Source organism: Mizuhopecten yessoensis, unplaced genomic scaffold (assembly GCF_002113885.1).
Source record: "Mizuhopecten yessoensis strain PY_sf001 unplaced genomic scaffold, ASM211388v2 scaffold1957, whole genome shotgun sequence".
Classification (NCBI taxonomy): domain Eukaryota; kingdom Metazoa; phylum Mollusca; class Bivalvia; order Pectinida; family Pectinidae; genus Mizuhopecten; species Mizuhopecten yessoensis.
This window is the reverse complement of record NW_018404306.1, coordinates 53,451-69,946: the sequence shown is the minus strand read 5'-3', so window position 1 is coordinate 69,946 and position 16,496 is coordinate 53,451. Positions and strand designations below refer to the sequence as shown.

Here is a 16,496-nt window from a genome sequence, read left to right as displayed (position 1 = left end):
CAGATCAATAGATAATACAGTGACGCACAGAGAACACACAATACCACACACAGACAGCACACAGATCAATAGATAATACAGTGACGCACAGAGAACACACAATACCACACACAGACAGCACACAGATCAATAGATAATACAGTGACGCACAGAGAACACACAATACCACACACAGACAGCACACAGATCAATAGATAATACAGTGACGCACAGAGAACACACAATACCACACACAGACAGCACACAGATCAATAGATAATACAGTGACGCACAGAGAACACACAATACCACACACAGACAGCACACAGATCAATAGATAATACAGTGACGCACAGAGAACACACAATACCACACACAGACAGCACACAGATCAATAGATAATACAGTGACGCACAGAGAACACACAATACCACACACAGACAGCACACAGATCAATAGATAATACAGTGACGCACAGAGAACACACAATACCACACACAGACAGCACACAGATCAATAGATAATACAGTGACGCACAGAGAACACACAATACCACACACAGACAGCACACAGATCAATAGATAATACAGTGACGCACAGAGAACACACAATACCACACACAGACAGCACACAGATCAATAGATAATACAGTGACGCACAGAGAACACACAATACCACACACAGACAGCACACAGATCAATAGATAATACAGTGACGCACAGAGAACACACAATACCACACACAGACAGCACACAGATCAATAGATAATACAGTGACGCACAGAGAACACACAATACCACACACAGACAGCACACAGATCAATAGATAATACAGTGACGCACAGAGAACACACAATACCACACACAGACAGCACACAGATCAATAGATAATACAGTGACGCACAGAGAACACACAATACCACACACAGACAGCACACAGATCAATAGATAATACAGTGACGCACAGAGAACACACAATACCACACACAGACAGCACACAGATCAATAGATAATACAGTGACGCACAGAGAACACACAATACCACACACAGACAGCACACAGATCAATAGATAATACAGTGACGCACAGAGAACACACAATACCACACACAGACAGCACACAGATCAATAGATAATACAGTGACGCACAGAGAACACACAATACCACACACAGACAGCACACAGATCAATAGATAATACAGTGACGCACAGAGAACACACAATACCACACACAGACAGCACACAGATCAATAGATAATACAGTGACGCACAGAGAACACACAATACCACACACAGACAGCACACAGATCAATAGATAATACAGTGACGCACAGAGAACACACAATACCACACACAGACAGCACACAGATCAATAGATAATACAGTGACGCACAGAGAACACACAATACCACACACAGACAGCACACAGATCAATAGATAATACAGTGACGCACAGAGAACACACAATACCACACACAGACAGCACACAGATCAATAGATAATACAGTGACGCACAGAGAACACACAATACCACACACAGACAGCACACAGATCAATAGATAATACAGTGACGCACAGAGAACACACAATACCACACACAGACAGCACACAGATCAATAGATAATACAGTGACGCACAGAGAACACACAATACCACACACAGACAGCACACAGATCAATAGATAATACAGTGACGCACAGAGAACACACAATACCACACACAGACAGCACACAGATCAATAGATAATACAGTGACGCACAGAGAACACACAATACCACACACAGACAGCACACAGATCAATAGATAATACAGTGACGCACAGAGAACACACAATACCACACACAGACAGCACACAGATCAATAGATAATACAGTGACGCACAGAGAACACACAATGTCACACACAGGCAGCACACGGATCAATAGATACTGTACAATATATTTATAGAGTCAAACAAAGATAACACAGTTAAATGTAACACACTGACAGAAACATAGAGTTAACTTACAATATTTCACACATGTAACACAAAAAAAAAAACTATGTCACACACACGCAAAGTTGACATGCAATAGTACACAGACAATACAAATACAAACATAGTTACAATGCGATACACAGATGACATACGGTAACACAAACTTCCTTGCGTACAAACATCCCAGATTACACAGCACAAACTTCCTTGCGTACAAACATCCCAGATTACACAACACAAACGTCCTTGCGTACAAACATCCCAGCTTACACAACACAAACTTCCTTGCGTACAAACATCCCAGATTACACAACACAAACTTTCTTGCGTACAAACATCCAAGATTCGCAACACAAACTTCCTTGCGTATAAACATTCCAGATTACACAACACAAACTTTCTTGCGTACAAACATCCCAGATTACACAACACAAACTGCCTTGCGTACAAACATCCCAGATTACACAACACAAACTTCATTGCGTACAAACATCCCAGATTACACAACACAAACTTCCTTGCGTACAAACATCCCAGTACAAACATCCCAGATTACAAAACACAAACTTTCTTGCGTACAAACATCCCAGATTACACAACACAAACTTCCTTGCGTACAAACATCCCAGATTAACCAACACAAACTTCCTTGCGTACAGATTTTTTTTTTATTTCTCTCAGACATACATTGTATGTAACAAGAGGTCAATATGTATCATATACATATATACATGGCGGATAACAAAGTCATAAAGGCTACAAACTAATTATATACATTCAATAGCTTTTCAAGTTTTTCTAGAAATTTGCTAACATTTTTTAACTTTTACATTGCATATAGAAAATAGTCCACGCATTTTAATAAGGCTAGGGTAAGTATAGTAGCAATTTGGAATAAATAGTTGTCTTATTTGTTTAACAGATACATGTTCGCACTTAAATAGATAATGATATTCATCACCAATTTCATTAAAACAAAGATTACAAGTTCTGTTTTCTTTGGGTATTCCAATCCATCTTCCAGTTTCTATAGGTAAGTGCATATTTGAAGTTCTAAACTTAACAATAATTGGTCTTTCTTTTGGCTTTAGTTTCACAAAGTAATTTTCAAGTTCAAAATTTGTTTTAAAATTGGAATAAGTAGATCCTCTTGAAGAGCTCTCGATATCGTTAAACTATTTTTGGATAAACTGATCTCGTAATCTTTGTTTCACAACAAGTTTCAAATAATCTCTATCAAACGTACATGTTTTCTGATATGCCCAGATATAATTTAAACCTGTGTCTATACATATATCCTGAACATTCTTTAACCATTTGAACTCCATGATTCCATTTGTTTGAAAGTTAAATATTAAGTTATACATAGTGCTTGACAGATTATTGCTAGTTATCAGTTTATACCAAAACATAATTACTCTGGCTTTAACTTCAGCATATAAAGGGAATCTCCCGACCTCTCCATAAACCATGTAGTTTGGCGTGCTTCTTTTAATACCCAATATACGCTTGCAGAATTGTAAATGTAGCTTTTCAATAGCACTTAAATTTTCAAACCCCCATACTTCTACTGAATAGAGAAGTATTGGTAATACAAGAGAATCAAAAAAAATTAATTGAAGGTCTACAGGTAATGAAATATTTTTTTATTTTCTTGTACACAGCAAACATAGCTTTTTTGGACTGTTCCAACAATTTCATTTTTGCTTTGAAATAACTTCCATTGTAACTCATTAACAAAAATCCCAGATTACACAACACAAACTTCCTTGTGTACACAAATTCCAAATTACAGCATAACACATAGTTTCTTGCATACACAACTTCCATATTTCACAACGCTAACGATCAGATACATTTTGAATAAAACAAAAACCCTGATGCGCAGTCATTTCATAGGTGAGTTTACATGTTTAACACGATACACGTCGGTGAATTAATATGCAGTTCACACATAAACACCTGAAATATAGTGACAGAATTATAACATCTACATAATTTATTTATGACAAAACATAAAAATGTGTACAGAAAGCTGGTAGACTAAACATGGTAAGAAGAAAAACAAGTATGCATTAAAGGTAAGCACATGCATTTTCCTTGAGTTTTTTTTATTTAAATCTTTGCCTGTGACTTGAATTCCAGAAGTATAGGCCGCGGCACTTGCGAAAATCTCAAATAAAAAATGTATTGTAGCCTGCCCAGTTAGAATTTCTCGATAACAAACATTTTATAGATGAAAAATTAAGTTCGGTTGTTTTAACATGGTCTTAACATGCAAACGCCGCATATAGGTAAGAGGAAAACAGGGAGCGTGACGCATAGCTAGAGGCGAATAATGTAGGTCCAATACAGAATGGATATTTTTCTTCCGTATCGTCAATATGGTAGACACTGAATTGACTACAGTATGGTGTTGTATGACGCTGTGTTGGTCGGTCATTTAGTCTACAGTATTGTGTTGTATGACGTTGTGTTGGCTTGTCATTTAGACTACAGTATGGTGTTGTATAACGTTGTGTTGGTCGGTCGTTATGACTACAGTATGGTGTTGTATAACGTTGTGTTGGTCGGTCGTTTAGTCTACAGTATGCTGTTGCATGACGTTGTGTTGGCTTGTCATTGAGACTACAGTATGGTGTTGTATGACGTTGTGTTGGTCGGTCATTTAGACTACAGTATGGTGTTGTATGACGTTGTGTTGGCTGGTCATTTAGACTACAGTATGGTGTTGTATAACGTTGTGTTGGCTGGTAATTTAGACTACAGTATGGTGTTGTATGACGTTGTGTTGGTCGGTCGTTATGACTACAGTATGGTGTTGTTTGACGTTGTGTTGGCTGGTCATTTAGGCTACAGTATGGTGTTGTATGACGTTGTGTTGGTCGATCGTTATGACTACAGTGTGGTGTTGTATGACGTTGTGTTGGTCGGTGGTTATGACTACAGTATGGTGTTGTATGACACTGTGTTGGTCGGTCATTTAGACTACAGTATGGTGTTGTATAACGTTGTGTTGGTCGATCGTTATGACTACAGTATGGTGTTGTATGACGTTGTGTTGGTCGGTCGTTATGACTACAGTATGGTGGTGTATGACGTTGTCTTGTATGACGTTTAGACTACAGTATGGTGTTGTATAACGTTGTGTTGGCTGGTCGTTTAGACTTCAGTATGGTGTTGTCTACAAACAAAGGTACAAGGCCCACCCACAGCCATCATACTGTCTACAAACAGAGGTACAAGGCCAATCCACAACCATCATACTGTCTACAAACAGAGGTACAAGGCCAATCCACATCCATCATACTGTCTACTACAAAGGTACAAGGCCAATCCACAGCCATCATAGTGTCTACAAACAAAGGAACAAGGCCCACCCACAGCCATCATACTGTCTATTAAGAGAGGTACAAGGCCAATCCACAACCATCATACTGTCTACAAACAAAGGTACAAGGCCAATCCACAGCCATCATACTGTCTACAAACAGAGGGACAAGGCCCACCCACAGCCATCATACTGTCTACAAACAGAGGTACAAGGCCCACCCACAGCCATCATATTGTCTACAAACAGAGGTACAGGGCCCATCCACAACCATCATACTGTCTACAAAAAGAGGTACAAGGCCAATCCACAGCCATCATACTGTCTACAAACAAAAGTACAAGGCCCATCCACAACCATCATACTGTCTACAAACAGAGGTACAAGGCCCACCCACAGCCATCATACTGTCTACAAACAGAGATACAAGGCCAATCCACATCCATCATACTGTCTACAAACAGAGGTACAAGGCCAATCCACAGCCATCATACTGTCTACAAAGAGAGGTACAAGGCCAATCCACAGCCATCATACTGTCTACAAAGAGAGGTGCAAGGCCCACCCACACCCATCATACTGTCTACAAAGAGAGGTACAAGGCCAATCCCCAGCCATCATACTGTCTACAAAGAGAGGTAAAGGCCCACCCACAGCCATCATACTGTCTACAAAGAGAGGTACAAGGCCAATCCCCAGCCATCATACTGTCTACAAAGAGAGGTAAAGGCCCACCCACAGCCATCAAACTGTCTACAAACAGAGGTACAAGGCCCACCCACAGCCATCATACTGTATACAAACAAAGGTACAAGGCCCACCCACAGCCATCATACTGTCTACAAACAAAGGAACAAGGCCCACCCACAGCCATCATACTGTCTACAAAGAGTGGTACAAGGCCAATCCCCAGCCATCATACTGTCTACAAACAGAGGTACAAGGCCAATCCACAGCCATCATACTGTCTACAAACAAAGGAACAAGGCCCAGCCACAGCCATCATACTGTCTACAAACAAAGGAACAAGGCCCAGCCACAGCCATCATACTGTCTACAAACAAAGGTTCAAGGCCAATCCACAACCACCATCCTGTCTACAAACAAAGGTACAAGGCCAATCCACAACCACCCTACTGTCTACAAACAAAGGTACAAGGCCAATCCACAACCATCATACTGTCTACAAACAAAGGTACAAGGCCAACCCACAGCCATCATACTGTCTACAAACAAAGGTTCAAGGCCAATCCACAACCACCATCCTGTCTACAAACAAAGGTACAAGGCCAATCCACAGCCATCATATTGTCTACAAACAGAGGTACAAGGCCCACCCACAGCCATCATACTGTATACAAACAAAGGTACAAGGCCAATCCACAGCCATCATATTGTCTACAAACAGAGGTACAAGGACCACCCACAGCCATCATACTGTCTACAAAGAGAGGTACAAGGCCCACCCACAGCCATCATACTGTCTACAAACAACTGTTGACCACACAAACATGTTAGATAACTCATTAAGTACCACAGCAGATCTAAGTCACTGTTCCAATAACACGGAGACTGTTGTCCGAGTAAATTGAAAATAAACAATTCGGTCGGTCAATCAGTACGAACATGTCACCTTGTTCACTAGGCTACACGACCTTCATGCGTACAATAATCGTCAGTTGCGGTCATTACATTAACTCTTGGTGCTCCAGTATTAGTTACCTTCTGATTGGTCATGACATTATATATGTTATCTGTGTTATCTACACAAGTATGTCAAATTCAATCACGATTTACTAATTTCAACATGTTTGTATTAATTCAAAGTTCTAATCTTGATGATACATGTACGGTCCTTTCGAAGACCCCCAGCTGACATCATTTGAACTAATACAATAATTGTCTAGGACTCCATGCCCTGCGGGACCTCTCTGTTTCCATTCACAAGTGATACCCGATTATATGATCCGGTGTATATGTTTACAGGTCGAACATAGCATTTCTATAATGGTTCCTTTCCCCTGACTGGGGTATAAGATTAGTGTCAGATGTCTGTCTGACTCACGAACACAATCTCCACAGTGACACGGTCCTACTAATAAGTACAATCCTCTTAACTACTGTACATAACAAAGTTCTAGAGAAGCAGGCGACATAATGTACATATAATTCAAATAAAATTGCGCAGTAAGGCTCATTGGAAGATTATCCTGAGAGAGGCTGAGCTTCTGATGACTTACTGTTAAGGTAATATATGCGCTTTTAGTGGATACATTGCTATTGTTACTGATGGTAAGGGTGAAGTTTCATAGTGTTACAAACGAAACGGATTATTTTAACAATGGACAATTTTATTTTACTTTCACTCGCTATCATAGAGTAAGTAAAATTACGGCCAGTTTGCGCGTTGTAGACATTTTCTGTTAAGTATCTACTGCGCTGTACAAAATGAGATATTGTAATGAAACACTTTCAACGGAATTGTACCTGTGTGCGTTTTATAATTATGCATCTATTGCGTTAAGTAGTGAATCTAAATATCAGAGAAGTGTGTTCATATGAGTAATGGAACACCGAACGCTAAACGGGTAACAAATGTATAAGGTACACTAATCGATACAGAAAGGGTACCTGTTGTGGAGATGTGCTCATTTATAGTTGCCGAAATAGCATCTTAGATAGTAATTAGTTACATAAAAGCTCTCCAGTTGTATTGATAAACAATGATTGGGTCCATTCCCGTTGGGCACTAACAATATCTTAAAAGGAACTGTCACTAGCGCCACCTCCAGGTATAAACTAGCATGTCTCCCCCAGGGGAGATAAAACGATATGAGATTGGGTGATAGTACCAACACAGGACGATGGCCTGCATTGGGTCAGAGAACCACACAGTCACTTATCTTGTCAAATTCAATCACATGTACATGTATATTTGATATATATACACACGTTAATTATGCCAGGGTATGTCTCTACGGGACGAAAGAAAGTCCAATGATGTAATGAACATACAACATCCACATGTAGTATATAGTAGACACAGTACAATCACGAGTTATTCGGATCAACCTATAATATGCAAAAAAAAATTGCATAACTTAACAAAATAGTAAATATAATTAAGTTAATAGTCAATCTTTATAAATACATACACAACTGATAAGTCTCATTATATGGTTAAATATATTTTCAAGTGTCTTTGTACAATGAAACACCTCACAATTCGACACTTTCAAGAAAATAATAATACACCGGACCCAATTCCAAAATCATCGCTGGACGAAGTATTCAGCTTACGGTACACCGTGCTCCAGAGTGGCATCATTAGATACTACATGTACCAAAGCTACCAGAGGCACTCCCAAAGGTGAGGAGAAAATGAACCGTTATGATTAACTGTTCACAACAATACAAATGATAACGGTCAATTATAGACACAATGCTACATAGCGACGGGGTGACAATATATAACATTTAGACTGAAATGTGGTATCCACAAAGTTTCAGCTCGGGTGATTAGTTGTTAGTAATTGATATTTTTTACAATTTTACTAAATTAAGTTTGAATACCATGGAATCGAGATACTTTTATTCAAATACGGGATGTCTCAGTTGAACGCTCAAATGGTTTTACCATTGTAAGCACGGTCACTGTCATTATATAATTGTGAAATATTCTCAGTTGTGAACATTTTGTGCATGTAAGTGTAGTGAAGATAACTATTGCAAATAATTCTTATATTACTAAGAAATGATTTAAGAAATATAGGCGTTAAACACGTGTCATCATAATTAGTAACCTAAAAAATGTCTGAATTACACCTGTCACCGTCTTAGTAACCGAAGAAGTGTCTGAATTACACGTGTCACCGGTTTAGTAACATAAGAAGTGTATGATTACATGTGTCACCGTGCTAGTAACAGCAGAAGTGTTTGAATTACACGTGTCACCGTGTTGATAACTAAAGAAATGTCTGAATTACACGTGTCACCGTGTTGGTAACCGAAGAAGTGTCTGAACTACACGTGTCACCGTGTTGGTAACCGAAGAAGTGTCTGAACTACACGTGTCACCGTGTTGGTAGCTAAAGAAATGTCTGATTTACACGTGTCACCGTGTTGGTAACCGAAGAAATGTCTGAATTACACGTGTCACCATGTTGGTAACCGAAGAAGTGTCTGAACTACACGTGTCACCGTGTTGGTAACCGAAGAAGTGTCTGAACTACACGTGTCATCGTGTTTGTAACCTTATGTGTGCCTGCATTATACGTGTCCTCTTGTTAGTAACTTAAGATTTCCTGTCAGGACGGAACGACGGCTGTGCGTAGTACTGGGTATCACTCAAGATCACTTTCCGTTTACATTTTTACAACTATTAATTACATAATCATTAGAACAATAGATTTCGCATTATGCTTCAGCAAACTCATTCCTTGTAATTTGACCTTTACCGGTACATGTCCAGGGTTCGGGCTGCCTTTTCCGTTACGTGTCCAGGGTTCGGGCTGTGAGGTAGCGACAGAGGTTTCCCTGTTTTGAACTGTTTGTAACAAACCGTCAGATGGTTCTAAACAAATCTTACAAACACATTCATTTCTTAGTACCTCCGGTTGTCATATCATTATGTAAGTAAATCAAAAGAAACTTAAACTGTCTCTCTGTTGTTGATAATTATAGTTTTATATTTATTGAAACTTTTATAATAATAACAAATAGAAATGTAACGCCGATAAAGATGTCCTTGGATGGCATACTATTACCCAAGTTATGCCACAGAAGGCCTCATTGTGTTTATGAGAGATTTAGAGAATAATGTTTACTTTGATCAAAGTATTTCTTTATTAACTGTTTGGTGTATACACATGGAGGGGGTACAAGAATGTTATAGACGTGAATTATTTAGTCAGTTTTTAAGATATGCCACCGAGCATGAATATTTCGTAAAACAAAAGGCCCCAATCTATCTTCCTTCAATCAGTTAATGTATAAAACATCAGTAGCCGTCATACTCTAATTTGCATAGCTCCGATATACACATGTCACCTGTAATCGGTTTGTTCACCAGTGTCGTCACCTGTCTGGTTAGGTCACTCGTCACACGGACGTTACCTGTACACAGCTACACAAACTATTGTATTGTTTCCGGGAATATTATACCGTTAACAAAGTAACACGGTGACTATTTTTACCGTAACATTCTAACTTTCATTATAAAAGTAAAAACCTATAAACAACGAACATGATTAGTATATATACATGTTTAAATGGAGAGCGACACATACTTACATAAATCAAAAGTTGCTTAGGTTTCATTTTTCACATTTTTTTTAACTTCCCAAAAAGTGAAAAGACTGTTTTAAAAACATTTTCGTATAAATTGTGTTACGTGATTGTGTGATATGATTTCATAAGTATGACATGACACACAATACTTTTCCTTTCAATTTTGCCGTGATGTATATATACATTCACTAGCACCTCGTTTGCATTATTCCAATTTCACCTGTACTTTCAGTCGTTCGTGTTAAGTCAACCAGTAAAGGCTGTGCTAATTTAAAACTGCAGACTGATTTAGGATTTATAATAACTGCATCATAAAATAAATAAATACAGACATGTAGTAATAGTAGGGGAGATTTTTCATAAAAAGAAAATAGAAATTGAACTGCAACCTGTACAAAAAAAAGCAATATTGTAACGGCATTTATAAGGTACACTACCGGTAGTCTACGTATGTCCATTAACAGGTGGTATTTGTGGAACATAATTGGCCATTACTCCAGATCGATGCTGCAATTAATGTTTAATCAGACCCCGTTATCGATCTCTCTGATGGGACGATCTATTCTATTCGTCACGCTAAAACAATATCATCTACTTGCCATGACATGCCCACTTGTTTCCGCCAAACTGGCTGATTCAGAGGCTGATCCGGACAAACTATAATAACTATAACAAACAATCTTACTATTTTTCAGGAAAGGGTAAGTGTGTTTGTGTCTAGGAGTGGTAGCTTAGGACATGATATAATGGGGGAACAATGACCGAGGAGGACATGGAACCTGTACATATTCAAACACCGATCACAATTGTTGCATAGCATGCACAGAAGAAAGACACTTATCAATTATCAAAATAGTTGATGTTTGAACCACAGTCTAAATCACAGGCTTAACTTCCGTGTGTAACATCTTAACATCTTGTGTGTCCCTTTAAACTCGGTCTAAATAGCCATATAGATATTTGGGGGTGGGGCGGACTTTGATAAAAATATTGATTATTCGCGCCAAACTCAGTGTATGTGACATGCTGTTTTAGAGATATACCTTGTCACCATTGTTGAGCAAAATAAGAATTGTTATAAGTCAGCATTTCGTACCGATGCTTGACCCTTTCTCCTCCTTTCCTTGGATCTATTAGCTGTGATATGGAGAAGTAGGGCCGAGCCGTTATTGGTATCCAAGGTTACGACGGAGTCATCTTCTTCATCAACGACCCGTGACCTTCGGAACGCCTTGGCGACATTATTATGTCAGGGGGTGTTATAGGTTACTGAATAATCGGAGTTAAAACACGTGGTCTCACAATGATCTTAAGCAAAACCAAACATTTTACCTTATTGTTTTTTTTGGAAATAACTGTTAAATATGTTAACTATTGACTATAAGAGTACCCGTTGACACATACACACATATTTTAGTACGATGCACGCGTGTCACCTGTACACATATACACGTACTGTCCACATACACGTATGGACGGAGGTAGCATATACCTTAATGAATCGTGGTCACATTTTTAGCATATCATTTAAACGTAAGGTGCGATTCGTAATTTTTCTACTCTAATTTGCATACCAATCAAGCTTTTAGACTGATACCTGTGGCGTACGGAGGCCAGGTCGTATTGTGTCAGACTGATGTACGTATTGTGTTAAAAGAATGTCAATGATATCAGCGGTCAGCACGTGTTGAATAAACGACAAATTTGTTGATTGTCTCTCCCGATTTTCAATCATTGTGTGTGATCGATACCAATATCACACGTACGTTAACACCGTATATCCCACATACACACATATCTCTAAAATATCCCGAAAGAAACACTGTTGTAGGATTCCATTTGATCTGGATACAAAATATGATTGTACGTATAATAATTCCTAATAATGATCTTTTTTTGTGCGGACTCACCTGTTCGGTCTCCGTTTCGTAGTCTCTCTGGCTGCGCTTGGTCTACCGTCCATTGTGCCGTAAAGCCTGATAAACTAGTATTTCAAGTTCTCTTGTAAATCAGGTGTTCACAAAACCTGTTTATAGTCCAAGCGTTAGACTAATATAGATATCACCATGGTAAAATCCATCCTTCAGCACCATGCGTTTTGTGACTGTCAGAGAAAAACAGCGACAACCCGACCGTCAACCCACAGTAGCATGCAGGTAAATACCAGTGGCACACAGCGCCTCGAGTACGAAACGTCCCACAGGTAAACAGTCTTTTGTAAGGGCGTAATGGGCTTGAACTTGCTAGGACGACTGGGCTCAGTGCACGGTATATGGGGGCTACGGTGAACTGGACCTTTGGCGTGCTTTCTGGTCACTTCATATACCCGGTCTGCCAGACTGGACACAATCGACGTGGGGACTCTCTCTCTACCTCACCCACTAAAACTACAGCCATTTTAATATTCATTCTTGCTTGGATTATAATGCGTAGCTGTTGTCAACAGGGCTATGAAGGGCGGTGTATGTGCCAACCTGTATGTATAGATCTTAGTGCAGTGGAGCCTCCCATGAATCGTTTCTGCCTGAGTGAACATGTTTTAGAAAGAAAGAGGCGCGGACAGGGGTACAAACGGGGAATTTGATCTATGAATTGAAGTATGTTAATGATTTTTTTATTTTTCACGCCAACAGATATGTAAATGACGAATTAAATAGCCTTAAGTTTGTTGATAATTTAAATGAACTACAGTATCAACGAACGGAACATTGAAACACAGGTTTAGAAAAATGCATTTAAGATCGTTAGGCCACAGGACATTAATATTCAACGTTACGATCAAAATATAAAACGTATATAAGATTTAACGTAAACATTGGCCTGACACATGTCATAAGTGTGAAAACAATGAGATCAGCTAGAGAGCGACCGCGTACATTTATATAGATTGATGAACAAAACCTGCCGTAAACATGAGTGTTTGTTCTGTAACAGGAACATTTAACAATAAAAGGAACACCTCAGACAAATCTAATTGCTAGTGAGCGACAGGCCTTGTAAAACGAAGGAGCAGATTGTATGTTGTGGGAAACACTAAGTTTGGAGCTTACTTGATGAACCCATTATTAATAAATACGCAATTATTGTACAGTTAACACGACTGTGATATAGGAGGGACAACATAATTTCATATATTTTGAACAAGGAACGCATCCAACATAGAAAGAGTAGATACAGTTGTCCGCATGTCATTATGAGGAGGACCAAATATCATCTTCTAGTCAGTCACGGGGTGCATATCAAAATGCATATGACCAACGATACGTCTTATGCAAATAATAAATTCAGTACGCAAAACACAACATTTCTACTCGAACGACATTTGAATACCTGTCTGTAGCTGGATGGAGGGGCTATTGCCCAAGTGATATAATGCCAATAAATGTAGCTCCAGTAATAAGACTATTGAATGTAGTTCAAGAAATACGGCCAAAAACGTAGTTCCAGATATACGGTCAATGAATAAAGCACCAGATATACGGCCAATGAATGTAGCTCCAGATAAGTAGTCAATTAATGTAACTCTAGATATGCGACCAATGAATTAAGCTTCAGATATTCGGCCAATTAATTAAGCTTCATATATAAGGCCTATGAATGTAGCTCCAGAGAAATACGGCCAATGAATGTAACTCCAGATATGCGACCAATGAATAAAGCTTCAGAAATACGGCCAATGAATGTAGCTCCAAAAATACGGCCAATGAATGAAGTTGCAAAAATAAGGCCATTGAATGTAGTTGCAGAAATACGGCGAAAGCTGAAGAAATACGTCAAATCAATGCAGATCCAGAAATACGGCCAATGGATTAAGTTGCAGAAAAATGGCCAATGTAGTCGCTCAAAAATACGGCTATTGAATGCAGTAGCAGAAATAAGGCCATTGCATGTAGTTGCAGAAATACGGTCAATGAATGTAGCTAAAGAAAAAACGGCCAATGAACGTTGCTGAAGATATACGGCCAATGAAGATTGCTGAAGATATACGGCCAATGAATGTTGCTGCAGAAATACGGCCAATGAATGTAGCTCCAGAAATACGGCCAATGAATGTAGCTCCAGAAATACGGCCAATGAATGTTGCTGAAGAAATACGTCCAATGAATGTAGCTCCAGATATATTGCTAATGAATGTAGCCCCTGAAACATGGTCAATAAATGTAGCTCAAGAAAAACTTCAAATGAATGTGGCTCCAGGAATACGGCCAATGAATGTTGCTCCAGGAATACGGCCAATGAATGTAGCTCAAGAAATACAGGCAATGAATGTTGCTCCAGGAATACGGCCAATAAATGGAGCTCAAGAAATACAGGCAATGAATGTGGCTCCAGGAATACGGCCAATAAATGGAGCTCAAGAAATACAGGCAATGAATGTGGCTCCAGGAATACGGCCAATAAATGGAGCTCAAGAAATACAGGCAATGAATGTGGCTCCAGGAATACGGCCAATAAATGGAGCTCAAGAAATACAGGCAATGAATGTGGCTCCAGGAATACGGCCAATAAATGGAGCTCAAGAAATACAGGCAATGAATGTGGCTCCAGGAATACGGCCAATAAATGGAGCTCAAGAAATACAGGCAATGAATGTGGCTCCAGGAATACGGCCAATAAATGGAGCTCAAGAAATACAGGCAATGAATGTGGCTCCAGGAATACGGCCAATAAATGGAGCTCAAGAAATACAGGCAATGAATGTGGCTCCAGGAATACGGCCAATAAATGGAGCTCAAGAGATACAGGCAAAGAATGTTGCTTCAGGAATACGGTCAATGACTGTAGCTGAAGAAATACAGGAAATGAATGTAGCTTCAGGAATACGGCCAATGAATGTAGCTCCAGGAATACGGCCAATGAATGTAGCTCCAGGAATACGGCCAATGATTGTAGCTCCAGGAATACGGTCAATGATTGTAGCTCCAGGAATACAACAAATAAATGTTGCTCAAGAAAAACAGCCAATAAATGTAGCTCCAGGAATACGGTCAATGAATGTAGCTCCAGGAATACGGCAAATGCATAAAGCTCCAGAAATACAGCAAATGAATGTAGCTCAAAGATACGACCAATTAATGTAGCCCAAGACATACGGCCATACATGGTGCACACAACTGTGCGATTTAACAATCGTTCGCCCAGTTGTGCGCTTCTCTTCGCACAAATGTGCGATTTGGTACAATCGGTCGATCAATATTATGGGATGAAAAAGTCCGGAAAGCTCATATGGAATAATGTTAACTGTATACATCAGTTTCTCATCATACTAACTAAGATATAATAGATTTTTCAATGCGTGTTACACAGTATAACAGTGACCACTAGACTGTCAAGAATGGGTTTGGCTCCCAGGTAAAAGGACAGGGAAATAACATTTTGATTATTGACTAGAGTTTTACCTGGCATGTGCCTGACATAAACAGTTGATATGTGATACCGTATGACCGTTATGAAAACACAACTGGACGTTAAGTATTTATTTGTTGCATTCATTTTGGTCCATAGCCCCCCTTCACCTGGAGTTTTACACCTTGACGAGTTGCGTAAGTGACCCGGGTGAGGAAAACCACGGATCCAGGTACATGTAATGTACCAAGTGGCTATGCCTACCTGTATAATTTGACATGTGTGTCGTTTAAAAAAAACCTAAAACACCATTTCTAATCTGTTGAAGCAGCAGATAAAGGAAGCCATCTTGATACGCCGCAGTGGGCATCTAAATCGAGATGAGTGGGCTCATAGACTATCGCACATCTGTGACCAAGTATTAGACAAAGCATAGCTGAATCGAGTCATTTCGGCACATATATAACAACTATTGTACATTCACTTACAGCGTAGCCGAATCGACATCGAGTTGTGGACAACTCGTACACATTTTACACCTTTGTGAACATACGCTTCACTGGTCATTTGTCTGA

The 16,496-nt window shown here is 39.3% G+C and overlaps 2 protein-coding genes across 2 annotated transcripts in view; one reads left to right on the top strand and one right to left on the bottom strand.

Moving 5' to 3' along the window:
• Positions 1-13,018, bottom strand: part of LOC110443256 — an 85,675-nt gene extending 72,657 nt beyond the window's left edge. Inside the window, exon 1 of the mRNA XM_021487397.1 lies at positions 12,486-13,018. Within this exon, the coding sequence (XP_021343072.1) occupies positions 12,486-12,538 (53 nt within the window). The 5' untranslated portion in view covers positions 12,539-13,018. The remainder of the gene's footprint in view (positions 1-12,485) is intronic.
• Positions 13,019-14,513: 1,495 nt separating this feature from the next.
• LOC110443231 lies at positions 14,514-15,656 on the top strand. The gene has a single exon (XM_021487320.1). The coding sequence runs from the start codon at positions 14,514-14,516 to the stop codon at positions 15,654-15,656; it is 1,143 nt and encodes a 380-aa protein (XP_021342995.1).
• The last annotated feature ends 840 nt before the right edge of the window (positions 15,657-16,496 follow it).

Bases quoted from the DNA above. Each gene is read 5' to 3' on its own strand.
- LOC110443231 (XM_021487320.1), top strand. From the start codon at position 14,514: ATGAACGTTGCTGAAGATATACGGCCAATGAAGATTGCTGAAGATATA.